The sequence below is a fragment of the Caretta caretta genome, chromosome 27 (genome assembly GCF_965140235.1).
Source record: "Caretta caretta isolate rCarCar2 chromosome 27, rCarCar1.hap1, whole genome shotgun sequence".
Taxonomy (NCBI): Eukaryota; Metazoa; Chordata; order Testudines; family Cheloniidae; genus Caretta; species Caretta caretta.
In genome coordinates, this window is record NC_134232.1 from 13,150,079 (window position 1) to 13,165,983 (window position 15,905).

The following is a 15,905-nucleotide window of genomic DNA, read 5'->3' on the forward strand; positions in this document are numbered from 1 at the left end:
GCGGAGCATAGGGGTTTGTGCGGGGGTTTAGTTGGGGGGCACTGTGGTTCTCAACCTGCGACCCAGATAACACTTTGTGGGCTGCATATTAAATAGGTTGAGAACCACTGAGTTACACAATGGGGCCACTGCTGGTCAGAATGTGATACATAATCTTTTAGAGCCATTTACATGATGGGCCAGAATTTGGCCTACAGGAAGTGTGAGAGTCTGCAGTGTCATCAGAGGAGTCAGACAATTTAATAGTTTTTCTTCTCAGTAGACTTTTTCATAGAAATGAGCCTAGGCTAGCCTGTTGGTTTACATCTCCTTATCCCTCCTTCCTGAGGAAATGAAAAATCAGCACCCTTCTGAGAACTCTGTTTCCCAAGAAATCACAAAACTGTCCTGGCAGATTTTTCCTCCTGCTCATATAGTTCAAGAAGTCACAAAAGTCAAGTCAAGGTCGGACAGACTGCTGCTGCAAACATGCCACTCAGGAATAAGAGGGAGTGAGTGACTCATGCTTTTTTCACATATTACCCAACATCATCGCTGTAGTAGAGGTTCTAGAGAAACAGCATGTTTCAGAACTCGATTACTCTATATCACTAAAAGAATGTCCCCAGTGCCCCCAACCTTACCCCCCAAAACACTTATTTATACCCCTGTGTCAGCTTGCACTGTTAATAAACTGTATCAATGCAGCATTACAATAGAATAAAAAGGACTCCGTCCTGCAAGGTGCTGAGCCAAAGCACTTCAGCTCATGCTTAACTTTAACCACATGCTTAAGTTCTAAAGAAAAGTTCAACACGTGCTTAAGTGGTTTACTGAATCAAGGATTAAGTTCTTTGCTGCATTGGGCAAGAGTGTTTAGCACCTTGCAAAATCACACCCCCAATGAATTATGATGACAAAAATCTGAGGCTGGTCTCAGTACCAAAAAGAAGACCTAAAGAACTTGAAAAGCATTTTAGGAATCACAGTATGGCCTGCAAGGCCTAATCCCCAAGGCCAAAATTTTCAAAGCTGGGTACCTAAAGTTAGAGTCCTAAATCCATAGTTAGGTGCCTAAGAAAAAGCAGCTTGTTTTTCTGAGGTGATGAAAGTTGACAAATTCCCACTGAAACCAATGGGTGCTATAGGTGCTCAGCACCTTTGAAAATCAGGTCACTTTTATTTAGATGTCTATATTTTTTACTTAGGAGCCTACCCTTTGGTACCCAGATTTGAAAATTTGGGCCCAGAATTTCAAGAAGCATCTTTAGTACCCCTCTGTGCAGGGTGCAGATCAGACTATATGAAAATGGATTGCTCAAGTTCTGGCAGATGATTTCTATCACTATTCTCTTCCTTTCTCTTCTCCTGTGAGTGTGAATGTAAATTACCACAGAGGCCAATATTTGCAACAGAAAATGTATATTAAGAAAAGTAAACATCTTGTACCACATATATCCCTCTGGAAAATTTATGATTAAGGCATAACTGCAGGCTAATTAAACTCCCGAGCTCAAATGCAACTTCATATAGTGCAAAATAAATAACTATGACCAACAGACAGAGATAACAGCATCAAACACTGCTGAGAAACAGGACCTGCCATCAAACTCAGATACACAGGATTATTTAAAAACTATACCTTTGATTGGTTAGATTTTAATTAGAATACCACAGTGTATAGTTTTTTATTCTCTAGCTATATATGAGGTAAGTATTATTACTAGTACTATATACCCATTTCAGCAGGCTACTTGACAAAAAGAAATGTGTTTTAAACTTATTTTAATCTCTGCAGAAAACATCAGGCATATTTTAGTACACCAGTGGTATAAACTAGAGTCAAATATTTTTCTGTGATAATTTGTTATAATCTCATTTTGAAAGCTCAAGATTCAGTAAAACTGAAATGAAATGAAAGCAATTTTATAAACATTCATTAAAGAAAACAACAAATTATATCAGACCTTGCTATCTAAGATTTCCAATTTGCCAAACATTGATTTGATAAAATTAAATCCACAGTAAATTTTATGGAAATGTATTGTGGCCATATTTTTTTTAACCAGAGCAAGAAAAGGGGTTGACCCTATCATTCATCATTCAGATTGAAATTTTTAAAAATGACTTTCAAAAATTCAGTAATTTTCTGTCTTTGGGCTCTATTCTGCAGTGCCATATGCCTCTGCAAGGAGCTACTGAGCACTTTCAACTTCCATTGACTACGATGGGGGATAAGGTACTCAGCCCCTAACAAGATGAAGCCCTCTGATTCTTCCCCAGTAAAACCCTGGTAGAAAGGTTTTCACACACACATACAGCTCCAAAACAAAAGCCCCCATAAAATATATATTTATTAACCATGCAAACACTAACACAAACAAGTACACAAAATACAGTATGAATTCAGATCTATTGGTCATTTACCTAATTGAACAATTTCTCTTGTTTATCAAATACATATAATCAGTAAGTAGAAGCACAGCAGGAAAGCAGAAGTTACCTTATTTAAATACATGATGGACTAGAAAGGGCCCTTCAAAACAAGTACTGCTATTGTACCTGTTGGTTACCAGCCCTCACACAGTTAACTGCTGCATGTGAAAAGACTTTTTATTCTTACCAATAAATTTCTGAGGCATTGAACTTTTTCGCTTTGCCACGTTGCTCGCTAACCTGTCCAGCACGAGTGCTCTTTCAGTCCCCATCTCTGCTTTGATGTGCCTTGCCTCCACGCTTGCTAGTTTGGAAAATGTGAAAAGAAAACACACGTAGGTTAAAAAAAAAAAAAAAAAAGGAAGAGATGAATGGTTTAATCTCCGGAGTTTGCCACAGTAACTGGAAGGAAACAGTTTGGAGATCTGATGTAAACTTGTTTTGTTGTTTTTCTGTTGTTCTTGTTCTTTGCGTCTTGGGCACCAGTTGCGGTCAGTGGAACCAAGCACAGAAACGCACACAAATCTTGCAGTCTTAAGCTCGTGCAGGAGAGCATAACCCATACAAAACCAATATCTTCATTAGCAAGAGGAAGTGTAAAATAAACAGGCTGGACGTGGTTGGTTACAAAATACAGATGGAGATATAAGCCCTGCTCGGCTTTCCTTTTGATTCTGAGTAACACTATGTGACAGCTGCAGACCAATATAATTCTTCAAGACAGCTTAAAAAAAGATACAGTCCCTATGTTATATTATCAAAAAAGCTCAAGTATTTTAATAATACTGCTCAGAAACTAGGGTTGTTAGTAAAATAGCAACAAAGAAACATAAAATCTTTCTATAAATTTTACATTTTTTAAAATAGTCTTACAATACTGTCTTCCATTCCCAATTTTTTTCCAGATTCTAGAAAAAGTCTGTTATCTAGTCTTACATTTTTTCTGTTTGTTACAACTGAAATTCACTGTGCATTCTCTATGCATCACTTTCAGTATTATTATTAGATATTCAGAGCTATTTAAAACTATTTAAACTGCCTAGAATTTCTGAAATTTAAGCATACTTGGTGTGTGTCTGTTCTATGTACCATTCATCTAGTGCTGTGGCTCTAGCATTTTCCAGAGTAAGACCCTAGCTGTACTAGCCAGGGCCCACTGTCACACATTCAGCTGTGAATGCTCTCAACCTCATCAAATTATGAACTGGACCAGCCATGACTACTTGTTTGTCACCTCAACCCAGTACTACCAGTCTCATTCTGATTTTAACTGCTCTAGCCCCCAAATTCTTGTTTTCTCCTCAGGGACAGGTATTATTACTAGTGATATGTATTAGAGCACCACTAAGAGACAAAAAGAAAAGGAGTACTTGTGGCACCTTAGAGACTAACCAATTTATTTGAGCACGGTCACACCGTGGTAGAAACTAAACAAACATATCAGAGACAGACTGTGCCCCAAAGAGCTTACAATCTGAATGGACAAGATGGACAAAGGGTGGAAGGGAAGTAAGTTGCCCAAGGCCCCACAGCAGGTTGGGCTGTGGGATGACCTCACTGTAAATGGACAATTTAAATGTCACAATATTTCATGTGGATACCATAAGCTTTGGTGTCCTGCCTAGACAGGAGAGAAGTCTTATCATAAATGGAGGATACATAAACATTTCATGCTGCAGACCAATTAAGTGCAGTTTATAAAGTATTAGACCTAAATTAATCTATTTGCTAAAAATACAGCAGTAGAAATAATGTAAAATATGGCTGTGATAACAAAAGTGCCCAATCATTCTCCTTTAAGCTACTGTGCAATATTTTTCTGACATTTAAAAATAAGTTAAACCTTAGATGTTTACTGTTACTGATATTGGATGTATTTTAATCAGTACTAACCATGACCCACCAAACCTCAGCCATTATTTAGTTTGTCAGTGTTTGCACAGCGTTTTGAAAATGTGAAGTGCTTCACAAGTGTTAAGTATCAAACTGCTCCTGCCATGAAATCTAGCTATATATATGACTCAGAATGGATGGAATAACTGGGTCTGTATCTCCATTGTGTTACTCTGGTTTTATGCAGGTGTATCTCCATTGATTTACATGATAAATCAGGCCCACAAATGAACACATTCACAGTGTTTTAAAGGTAATAATATCTTGCCTTTATATTGTGGTTATTTTTAATCCAAAGGATCACAACATGCTAAACAAACTTAAGAAAATATACATGCTATAAACAGAGATCACTATATCATCAGCTAAAATGCAGCTGCCTCTGGGGTGAAAGAGTATACAAACACAACATAACAATTGAAGTGAGAAAGTGAAGCATACCAGAATCAGTTGAAACGGCAAGAGAAAGTTAAGTTGCATTTTGGCCAGTATCTTTGAGTTAACTCTTGCAAAGCGTGCAATGGGATCTTTAATGTCAGCTTACATCTCATCCAAAAGCTGTCACATTCAGCAACACAATACGCCCTAGCATCATGCTGGGGAATTTGGTTTGATACTAATTCAGGGGGAAGAGCACCCACTACTAAATCCCCAGCACCACTCCATATGGCACCCTTGGTTATCTTTGGAGGTCTCCTATCCAAGTTCTGGATCATCCTAAACCCAGTAAGCTTTTAATTTTGACAGGATCACTGTACAAGGCAGTTTGCTATTAATAATTAAAAGAAACTCAGCAACCCACATCTGTCCTGAACAAAAACAAGTTAGGTATTATGTTTTCAACTATGGTCACTTTTTATACCCAGAAGCTTTTCACTGGAACGAAAAATATCCATGCAAAAGAGGGCACAATAAATATGTGATAACAGTACTGCTTACTTGTTTATTTCTTTCCTATTCACAGCTCTTTGTTTGCTTTTTCGATTTTCTTTATTCCTCCTACACCTCTAAGTCTTTCCTAGTATCCTCTCATCAGTTGTTGTTGTTGTTGTTGAATATACATTCTCAGAGCTACTTTATATTTCTATTGGTAGAACTCTAGGAGCAAGAAACGGTGAATACAAGATGTTTCACTCAGCGCAAGACCTATATTGGGAGTTATCCTTAGCATCTTGATGTCATATTGGTTTTATCAATGCCATTTATTTACCACTGATGGAACCTCACTACATTACAGTCTAAAATGGTAGACATGCAGCTTCCTGCTGGGTGACACTAATATTCTGTGCAGAGAAGAGATTGCTGAAGAGACACTAAATATTGACCTACATAGTATGTTCTGGGTCATCTGGAAATGTCAATTTTCTAGACTGTTGTGTCTCATGATTTTAAGCTTTTCTTCTGCATGCTAGTAGCCCTTTGTTTTTAAGAAACTGCAAAATATGGGCTGCAAAATATATTTGCAACCTCTTCAAAATGTAGTTCTAGAAAAACAATATGTTTGTTTCTGTAGCAGGGGCATACAGGCATAGGTGCAGCTGTCCCACACCTTATCAGTGTAGCTCTCCCTGTCTAAAGGCTGGCCTGAGATACTCCCATCTACCTGTTCATTCTTGTCCATTTAATTAATAAAGAATCATACTTAGCAGTTATGTAGCATTTTTCCTCATTCAAAGATCACAAAACACTTCTCAAAAGGTAGGTAAGTATCTTTATGTCCATTTTATTGATGAAGAAACGGAGGCTCAAAGAGGCAACGTGTCTTCTAAAGTGACTGCAATTGCAGTTGGTCAGTTTTTGGCCAGTCTTTAGGAATGGAACCCACATCTCCTGACTCCTACTCTGGTACTTTATTCACTTGATGTTCCAAGTAGAAACTGTCATTTCAACATGTAGTTAACAATATAATCTAAATACACCAGGCATCTTTTTTTGTTTTTGTTATTTTGTCACTTATTGACCTAGGATGGTTCAGAAGGGTCTGGATTTAAATCAGCAACCATCTGAACACTGATTTCTGAATGGCTTGACAGAGGCACAAGGAAATGACAGATGACTTGCCCAAGGTTACATAGAGAGTAACTGAACAGCGTGATCAAAAACCTAGACTCTTAATGAAGTTATACTACTTTAGATTGTGATCTTGATATGTCATTCAAATCAAATAATGTTGGCCATGGTTCATCTTTGGATGGGACAGCACCATAAAAATTCCCAAAGATGCTGCAGGAGGTGTTGGAGATTCATTAGGTATTATTCTTCCCTCTGAACCTTCACTAATCAATGCCCTAGCATGGTGTTAGAAACACTGAGGAGCTGTCTTTCAAGTGAAATGTAAAGCCAAGTTTCTGATCATGGCCTTCTACCCAAGAGTAGGACAGTGTTAGCTCTAGTGTCCTGACCATTTTCAACTAAACTCTTCCTGAAGTCGCAATTGGGTATGGCATTCTTCACTTAATATCTTAGACATCTATGTAGTGCTTATAAATGCGGTTGTCCAGTGTTTGCATTTCAGGTGTAAGTGTATGTGCATTTCAGTGTTAGTCCTGTGTTTAAAATACATTTTGGGATGAAAAGCATTACATACATGTGAGCTATTTTTCATTACGGACCACCAGTCTTTTGCTATAACCATTAGATTAATTATATTAATTTCTTAAGAGAGCAGAGACTCATTATACTAATTTCTTAAGAGAGCAGTGTCTCTAGAAAGCTCTAGTGTCTACTACCCTGCTGTAGAAATAGAAGGAGCGGGTCCTTTTCTTCCAGTCATGAACATTAATATTTTATCATTTGGCCTGTAATGAATTGTTTCCACAATGTGGTCTCTGTCACACTGTGACTATACTTTTTAGTGCATGTGGGCATCATTAGCAAACCCTGAAGTGCTAAATGAAGCTCAAATTAGAGGCATTGTTTCCTGTCTCATCTACTGTGTGGTCACTAAATAATGGAGAGTGGAACATAGAGGTGGGTTATTGTGCTAAGAAAACGGTGTGATCAGAGATTGTTATCAAGGACAGAGCTAAGTTCTAACAATACTGTTACATAAAATCTTTTTTTTTCAGCAATATTGTTACCATGCCACATTCTGAGCAAGTAGAATACTAAAATGCAATGAGAAATTATTTAAAATTTTAAAAGAATGAATGAACTAGAGATTGCTGAAAATTCTGTTTCACTAGAGATCTGTTTTTTATTTATTTCCCTTTTCCTTCAGTTCACTTGTTTAAATTGTAATTCTACAAACAGTCTGACACTCAACTTTTAAGGGATACATTAGGTTTCCATAATACATCTTGTATTCTGCTGCTGCTACTATTATTACTACTGTGTTGTGGTTTTTTCCAGTGATCTCAAAGAGCTTTACAAACAATAATTAAGCCTCACAACCTTCTGGTAAGATAGGTGCAGTAAATCGTATTCCTGTTTTAGAGAAAGATAAACTGAGGCATTAAGAGGGTAAGACACTTACAGGACTCCCTGTCCCCTGATATTACTTATAACTTTTGGAATTCAACTTTAGATATATGGACTTTGTCCAGGAGTCATTAAAAAGAATAAATATTCTCCAAGCTTTGTAGAGAGCCTGTGTGCCTCAGGGAAATTATGTTTGTGTGTTTGTTTTTAGTTTATTTTTTAATAAAAGAAGGTTAACTTTTGCATTTAGAAGTTAGTAACAACGTACAACTACTGGAGAAGGATGAGAAAAATATGGGATCTGCCTTCAGATTTTATCCTCCTGAAAGCAACAGGAATAGGCTTGGAAATCAAAACATGGATCTATCTTGAGGAAAAACTTTATGAAGTATATTGTCTGCTCCTGGGGTCTATCTAGTTCCTCTCCAAGCCAGAGTGAATTTCTGGCTTTTACTCAGAGAACATAGGTCTTGGTCTTACTCTGCTCTGGTTTTCATAGAAGACAGTAAATAGAAAAATCTGATCCATTTAAGTACAAATCAGAATATTCATCCAGTTCTGAGACTTAGGACAACATTTTCAAAAGGGCTGAAGTGATGTAGAAGCCTGAATCCCATTTTCAAAAGAGACTTAGGCACTTAGGAACCTAAACCTCATTGACTTTTGATGAGACTATGGCACATAAATGCCTAAAATCACTTTTGAAAATGAGATTTAGGAGCCCAACATCTCTTAGGTATTTTTGAATATTATCCTGAATGTCTAAAAATGTCAGAGCAACACTGTAATGTGTAATCCTTGAAGCTCCATATGGAAATCATATAATTGTTCCCATGGCTGATCTACATAATCACATGTTCCTATTACTATTATCCTCATCCTCCCCCCACAATTTCCTCCATGTATTTATTACACCCCTTTCCTGCACCTTGTCTTAAATTAGGGTGTAAAGCTCTTCTGGATAGAGACTGTCTTTTACTATGTGTTTTTGCACTTATTATAATAAGACCCTTGTATTACTTAGGCCTTCTGGACACCACTGTAATAAATAATAATCATCACAATAGCAGCAGCAGGGTTACGGGTGAGAGGAGCAATGACATGACATTTCAAGATTTTGCTCTTGCTGTCTCAACCTGTGGGGAGGAAATGCCACACTGAGGTGGAAACTTCTGAAATGTTGACAAATGTAAGGTGAATCTTTTTGCATATCAGCCATTGTCATCAATGAACATTCTACATGTGGAACGAGGGCAGAATATGCCATCTAATACAGTGCCTAACAGCAGCGAATTGAATAGAAATGCCTCAGCAAGATTGGAGTTCCTGTTTTTCATAAATCTTACAGTGCCACTAAAAAACATTGCAGCATTTTTTAAGCTGTGAGGCCTTAAAAGCAGAGTATACTGATACATAATGCTGTACTGGAAATTTATATTTCCTCTATGACCAATTTACGCACTATTTTAGCACTGTTTATGGATAAGTGAAAAGTTGCCATTCTGAAGTGAGTACAAATGATGGGAACTACTATAATGCAGAAATCTACAGTAGGTATAAAGTTTCTGTGCCTCAATTTCCATGTGGTGGGCATCTCAATGTGATTGCCACCATCTGAGTGTACCTTGTAAGATAAAGCTGAAGTTATGGTATGTACAGGTTCTCATGAAAATCACAACTTGCTGACACGCTCAGTTAACCATTTACTTTTACTGATACTCAACACATTTCTTTGTGCGCAAAAAGGAAAACACGCTATGAAGCACTAATTAACCTTCATAAATCATCATTTCCTGAATTTTTTTTTTGCACACTAACGGCCAAACCTGCAAGCAGCTCTGCAAGGTGGGGAGGAATCCTTGCACCCATTACAGAGTTCTAATAAATCAATGGGGATTCATGAGCGCAAGGGCTTACCTTTGTGGTGCTACTTGCATAAATAGGGTCTAAAATAGCTGAATATTTTTTCTTGATAGCCATATCCCTACAATAATTTTGTTATGTTTGAAGTGTCCATGTTAATTCTGTAACTTTATTACTATTTATTATTATTCACATAAAAGTATTTTAATCCTTATTTTTAATTTTTTAATTTTCACATTTTATCAGAGTAAAACATGCACTTAAACTCTTTGTTTGAAAAGAAACATTCAAATTCAGAACCAAAAATGAGAGGCTTGATACTTTACGTTCACTTTTCAAGGCAGGAAGTTCCCAGCTATAACAGCAGGAGAATGGGAGCCAGAATGCTGAAGTTTTCATAGATACTAAGGTCAGAAGGGACAATTATGATCATCTCGTCTGACCTCCTGCACAACGCAGGCCACAGAATCTCACCCACCCACTCCTGCGAAAAACCTCTCACCTATGTCTGAGCTATTGAAGTCCTCAAATTGTGGTTTAAAGACTTCAAGGAGCAGAGAATCCTCCAGCAACTGACCCATGCCCCATGCTACAGAGGAAGGTGAAAAACCTCCAGGGCCTCTTCCAATCTGCCCTGGAGGAAAATTCCTTCCCGACCCCAAATATGACGATCAGCTAAACTCTGAGCATATGGGCAAGATTCACCAGCCAGATACTACAGAAAATTCTTTCCTGGGTAACTCAGATCCCACCCCATCTAACATCCCATCACAGGCCATTAGGCCTATTTACCATGAAATATGAGTTTTAGACTCATATCTGCTACTGACTAATTCTGTAAACTTTCAGCAAGTCACAACCTCTCTATGCCTGTGTAAAATGGGGATAATTATATATTTCCTACCTCATAGGGATGTTGTGAGGCTTAATTTATTTTATGTTTTGAAATTCTCTGATGAAAATAGCTATGAAAAGGGAGAGTATTATTGTTGTTACTTTTGCCACTGAAATATTTTCTGAAATCCAGTATTGGAGTAATGAAAAGGAAAACAGAAGTTCCAAACTATTATTGGAAATTAACTTTTAAATCAGGTGACAAAACTTCGCTTCAGAATAACTAAAGGAATTCAAGTCGCTGACCAATATAGACTACATGAATGTAAAATTAGTTTGCCTGCATTCACAAAAGGTTCTGTTCAATCATTAAACTACTTAGCTACTATCACAATATACATGACAGTTATTTTTACTTTGTTTCAATTTAGAACAATAAAAAGAACCTCTACTCTGGCTCTGAATGCTGTGTCACTTATTTAAAATTACAAAACTAAGCTCAATCAGTTGATCTCTTCTCCAAGTAGCAACTCATAATCAAATACTAATACCCATTGCCTTTGCCTATACCTCAATTTTCCCATTTCCCTTCAAAAGCCAAGTATAACATATGGGTCCCCTTCAGTGTGCCCTTAAAGTGGGCAAATGGAACATAGATTCTTTCTGTTCACATAAATATGCATATTTCTATCTCCTTGTTTATTATTGAATATTTCTCATCGAAACTTCTCTCTACATTAGAGGCTGGTCCATCAAGAGTGTCAGGATCCCCACCCCATTTCCATCCCCTAGCCCAATACTTTTGCAGTTTGAAACACTTACAAATTCTAACTGATTATGATGGTATCAGCAAATATTAATCTACTGAAAAATAGTTCTGAATGGACTAACACATGCAAACAGTTGCTGTAATGAAATACCAGCAGCAACTCATCCAATGAAATAAACCACATAATAGTACTAGTGTAGGACTAATTTAATTTAATGTGGGTGTCACCTACAGAAATGCTGTGTATGAAGAATTCTGGATGTTTTATTGAAAGTAACAGTGAAATAAAAAAGTAATTAAAATAAAAGCATTCTTTAACTAGCTGCCTGAGGGATGCATTAAGCTAGACCTTTTTATGAGATCTGCAGCCCCTTAGGTTACTTGAAATGATTGTAGTGAAAACTGTTTTCAGGCTGCAAATTAACAGTTTGCCAGATGCCCTTTTAAAGGCACTGTAACATACAAAGACAAGCACTGTAATCTGATAAACTTACCAGCCTCACACATGCCAGTGCTCTGCAAGTAAGTACGACAGCGCTCTTTATGCTCCTCTAATGAGCTTCTCTGCTTGTAACTCCTTCCACAAAACTCACATTTGTAGGGCTTCTCCACTAGAAAGAAAAGATGGCAGGATAAAATAACCACATGAAACTGATGATGCCTTCCTGGCATATGAGCACATAATTACTGATAACTCTCAATTTAACACTTGGGGAATGCCTTAAATTCCTATATAATTGATTATTATTATTATTACTATGAAATCAAGGTTAACTAAGGGTGAAATTCACCCTGGTATGGAGGGTCCATACATGGCCCTCTTCCTTACTTAAGTCCAGCAGTGCCCTACTACAGTGATGGAATATCTGTCAAAGAGCTTCTGCACTGCATGCAGCTGAAATTTGTGTCAAATAGGCTGGAAAATAATGGGCCAACAGGGGAAGACCAAAGGGGTCACTGGACCTGGATTTGCACAGATTCATATATCCCAATATGATATCATGACTGCAGAGGGGCTGTACTGGAACCCTGCAGACTGCTCACAGGTCAGGGTCCAGATTCTGTTCTCACCCAAACTCTGCAGATCAATCAAATTTGTGGTGTATGGGATATAAATTCATCTGATGAAGTGAGCTGTAGCTCACGAAAGCTTATGCTCAAATAAATTTGTTAGTCTCTAGGTGCCACAAGTACTCCTTTTCTTTTTGCGAATACAGACTAACATGCTAGCTACTCTGAAACCTGTCACCCTAGGACAGTAATTTTATGTTAGTAAATTTATAAATAATTGCTAAAATATGCCTGAGATTTTGTAAGTAGGCACAGTTTTAACAAAATGAATACAGCACTTTGCATGGCTGATTTTTCCTGGTAGAATATAAAATAAATATGCAATAGATACATATCTGTTGATACCATGATAACATCACTAATGTAAATTATCATCATTTAATTAGCATGTTGCTTTTAAAAGATCTAATCAGAAATTATCGTCTCCCTCTGTTCATCCTTAGACTAACACGGCTGTTACTCTGAAATCAGAACTGTTCAGTTATCCTTAATGCATTTCATATCCTAAGATTGTAGGAGGCAGTGCTCTTAGGATCAGAGTTTCATAAGTTAGCCCCCACATTTGCAGAATCAGGAACAAAACCTAGGAGCTCTGATTCCTAGTACCCCACTCTAAGCACTAGCTTCTCTTAGCATAACCCCCTAACGTAGAGACACTACACTTGTGTGAAACGGGACTTGCACCATTGTTACTTAACCTGGTAATTTATAGGGGTGAGGCCCTGTCTACACACAATCTTGTACTGATTTACTTAAACAGGTTTAGTTAAAACAGTGGAAGCCCTTGTGTGGATGCTCTTATTTCAGTTTCAGAGTGGCTTATTTCAATGTAGGTTAAACATGTTCCTAATCAATTTAAAATAAACTGAAATAAACCTGGTTTTAACTGAAATAAAAGTGTCCATACAGCCTTTACACTGCTTTAATTGAATTAGTCTAAAACGCCCCTTAAGTTAAACTAGTGCCACTCTATGTGTAGACAAGTTCTAAAGGCACATAGGTGCAAACCCCTTCTTGAAATCAGTACAACACATATATATTGGGGGTTTGCACTCTATACCAGTACAACTTCCCCCCGTTCCCCCCCCCCCCAAAAAAAAACCCAGTATAGTTAGGACCTTTGTTTATGTATTTAAAGATTTTAACATCTTTAATTAGTCACTAACAGGCTTCTCAGAACAACTTTAATCACAAACAGCTTCCGATTGTAAGGTTATTAGTTCACATATTGTTTGGCAGCTGTGCCAAAGAGGGTTGCTGCATTGTTGATTAAGATGTGTTTGACACATGATGTTTTTATGTGAGTCCTGATGGGGACATGTAGTTTTGTTGATCTGGGTCAAAGTCAAATCAGAATCTTGTTTATCCATGTAAAATAATCTCATTTTTAACTTTCAGAGTAGCAGCCGTGTTAGTCTATTTGATTCTTTGTACGGTTAAACTTTTTTTCTGCATGTGGTAGTACATAGATAGTATCTGTCATTCAAAATCCTTGAATCTGTCATTCAAAATAGAGATTTTTCTAAACCTCTATGTAATACATTAAGGACATATAAAAATAAACAGGAGTAAGTGTGATCTGATTGTTAAAGAGCAGGACTAGGAATTAGAATGTATGGGTTCTATTCCTAGGTTTCTGATTGACTTGCAGTGTTGGGACAAGTCACCCCCAGTTTTGTGCCTCCATTTCCAAATCTGTAAGAGGGATATAATATGCTAACGGGATATTGAAAAAATTAATGAACATTTGTTAAACTCTTTAAGATATTCAGATGAAAGGCACTAAAAAGGGCAAATATTATTTGGTAGTTGAGTGACACCAGCCCTGGGTATTCTCCTGGGGCCATTCTGATGATACAGGATAGGATAGCTCTAATAGACAAGAATGAGAGAAAGCCCTAGTGGAGTATAGTTCACTGCAACTATAAAAACGGAGGGTCTGATGGCATGGCCACATCTCCTAATGGAGAGGCCATACCTAGATGTTATGCAGTACAAACAAGTGGAGTAGCTGGGTCTCTCTCATAGTACTCTCTCCTGAAAGTAAGGCTTCCTACAGCCTTTTCCCTCACTAGCACATCCATGCAGCAAAGAGAAGAACTGAGCCCCAAGGTGGAATATACCATATATAGAACTAGGGGTCATTGCTAATTGTTAGGTCTCCAGAATCCAACTGCCAGATTAAACCTTATGGATTAACCCTTTCTATTTTCCACAACTGATGTCCTAGTGACACACATTTACAACACCTACGTGTCTCTGTAGGCACTTACCAGAATGTGTCCTTAAGTGACCAGTTAGTGCATCTCTCCTTTGGCAGGCATAGCTACAAAGATGACATTTAAAAGGTTTTTCCCCTGTATGTAGTTTAATGTGGCGGAGGAGGTTACCCTTCTGAGTAAAGGAAGCTCCGCACTGATTACACTGGAATGGCCGTTCACCTTAAAATGACATACAAAAAAAAGGACATTTAATATTTATATGGATATCACCTCCAGCCCCTCACCCTTTCCTTTTTGGAGGAGTAAAGAATGAGATACTGGATCAAATTCTGTCCTGGGACACAAACACCACTCCTGTTAACCTCAGTGGAAGTTATTTTTGAATTTGGCACAATGTGTCCGTTTATGAGAAATATTCCAAATGTATAGTTTTTCTGTGGACTGGAAATAAATGTTCTTGAGGAAGTTGATTCTAATATGTTGAGAATTTTCAGGGGAAAAAAACTTTTTTAATTCTTCCCAGTCTGTACCTAATATGATAGTTGACTTTGTGTTAAGGTATGGTACAAAGAGAAGCATGACATACAAGCAAGATGCAGCAACCAGCAAAACAGCTTGACTCCTGGTTTTTGACTGACTAAGTATTTATGTGATGAAGTGCTAGTGCCTTTCATCCAAAATTCTCAAAACACTTCACAAACATGCTTTTACAAACATTCAACCCTGATGAGATATGTAAATATTATTGTACTCATTAGGCAGATGGGTAAAGAGAGGCACAGAAAGATTAAGTGACTTGCCCAAGGTCATATTTGCAGGTTCAGGAACAGAACAAAGAGCTGTGATTCCTGCTACCCTTTTAATCACTAGACCACACTCAAATCATATGGTATCAAAATGTAGCTCTTTTAAGGATAATATAGGGATATTTACCAGTGTGGCTACGTTTGTGAACCATCAAGACATTGAGGCTAATGCAGGCTAATCCACAGACATCGCAGTTCATCTTTCCACTAGTTGGCCTGATGTTGTCATATGAACCAGAGTGTCTCTCCAGTTTAATGCTCTCGTATTCATTATATTCTCTTGGATAGCTGTAAGGTATTTCAGATTCTTCTGTATTTTCCATAGGCTCTGAATTCAAAGCACTCTCTTCTCTTTCATTGTATTCACCCTTCACTTTAACCAAGTCATCTGCAGGTGAACAATAAAGCACAAAATGAAAAATTATGTTAGAAGGTATAATGTCTCTCTAAAACAAATCCACATCAGCTAATTTAATATAAAAATGTTTAAAATAACTCTGCATGTTTGACGTAAATCCACAAAAATAATGAAATACAGTTAAGACATCAGTCCTCATGGATCTTGCATTTATAGTGATAATCTTAAAGAAATAATTATTATAAAAATTATAC

General features: G+C 37.4%; 2 protein-coding genes across 5 annotated transcripts in view; one reads left to right on the top strand and one right to left on the bottom strand.

Annotated features, from left to right (window-relative positions):
* The window catches only part of ZPBP2 (zona pellucida binding protein 2), a 77,492-nt gene that overhangs the window by 11,579 nt on the left and 50,008 nt on the right, over window positions 1-15,905 (top strand). The window lies entirely within an intron of this gene.
* The window catches only part of IKZF3 (IKAROS family zinc finger 3), a 49,909-nt gene that overhangs the window by 6,602 nt on the left and 27,402 nt on the right, over window positions 1-15,905 (bottom strand). For 2 of the 3 annotated variants that reach the window (XM_075123583.1, XM_048830391.2), the window contains exons 4-7: window positions 15,421-15,681; window positions 14,539-14,706; window positions 11,689-11,805; window positions 2,603-2,719 (exon numbers count right to left, since the gene is read on the bottom strand). In XM_075123583.1, the coding sequence (XP_074979684.1) occupies window positions 2,603-2,719; window positions 11,689-11,805; window positions 14,539-14,706; window positions 15,421-15,681 (663 nt within the window). The remainder of the gene's footprint in view (window positions 1-2,602; window positions 2,720-11,688; window positions 11,806-14,538; window positions 14,707-15,420; window positions 15,682-15,905) is intronic. The other variant, XM_048830392.2, reaches the window with a different exon arrangement.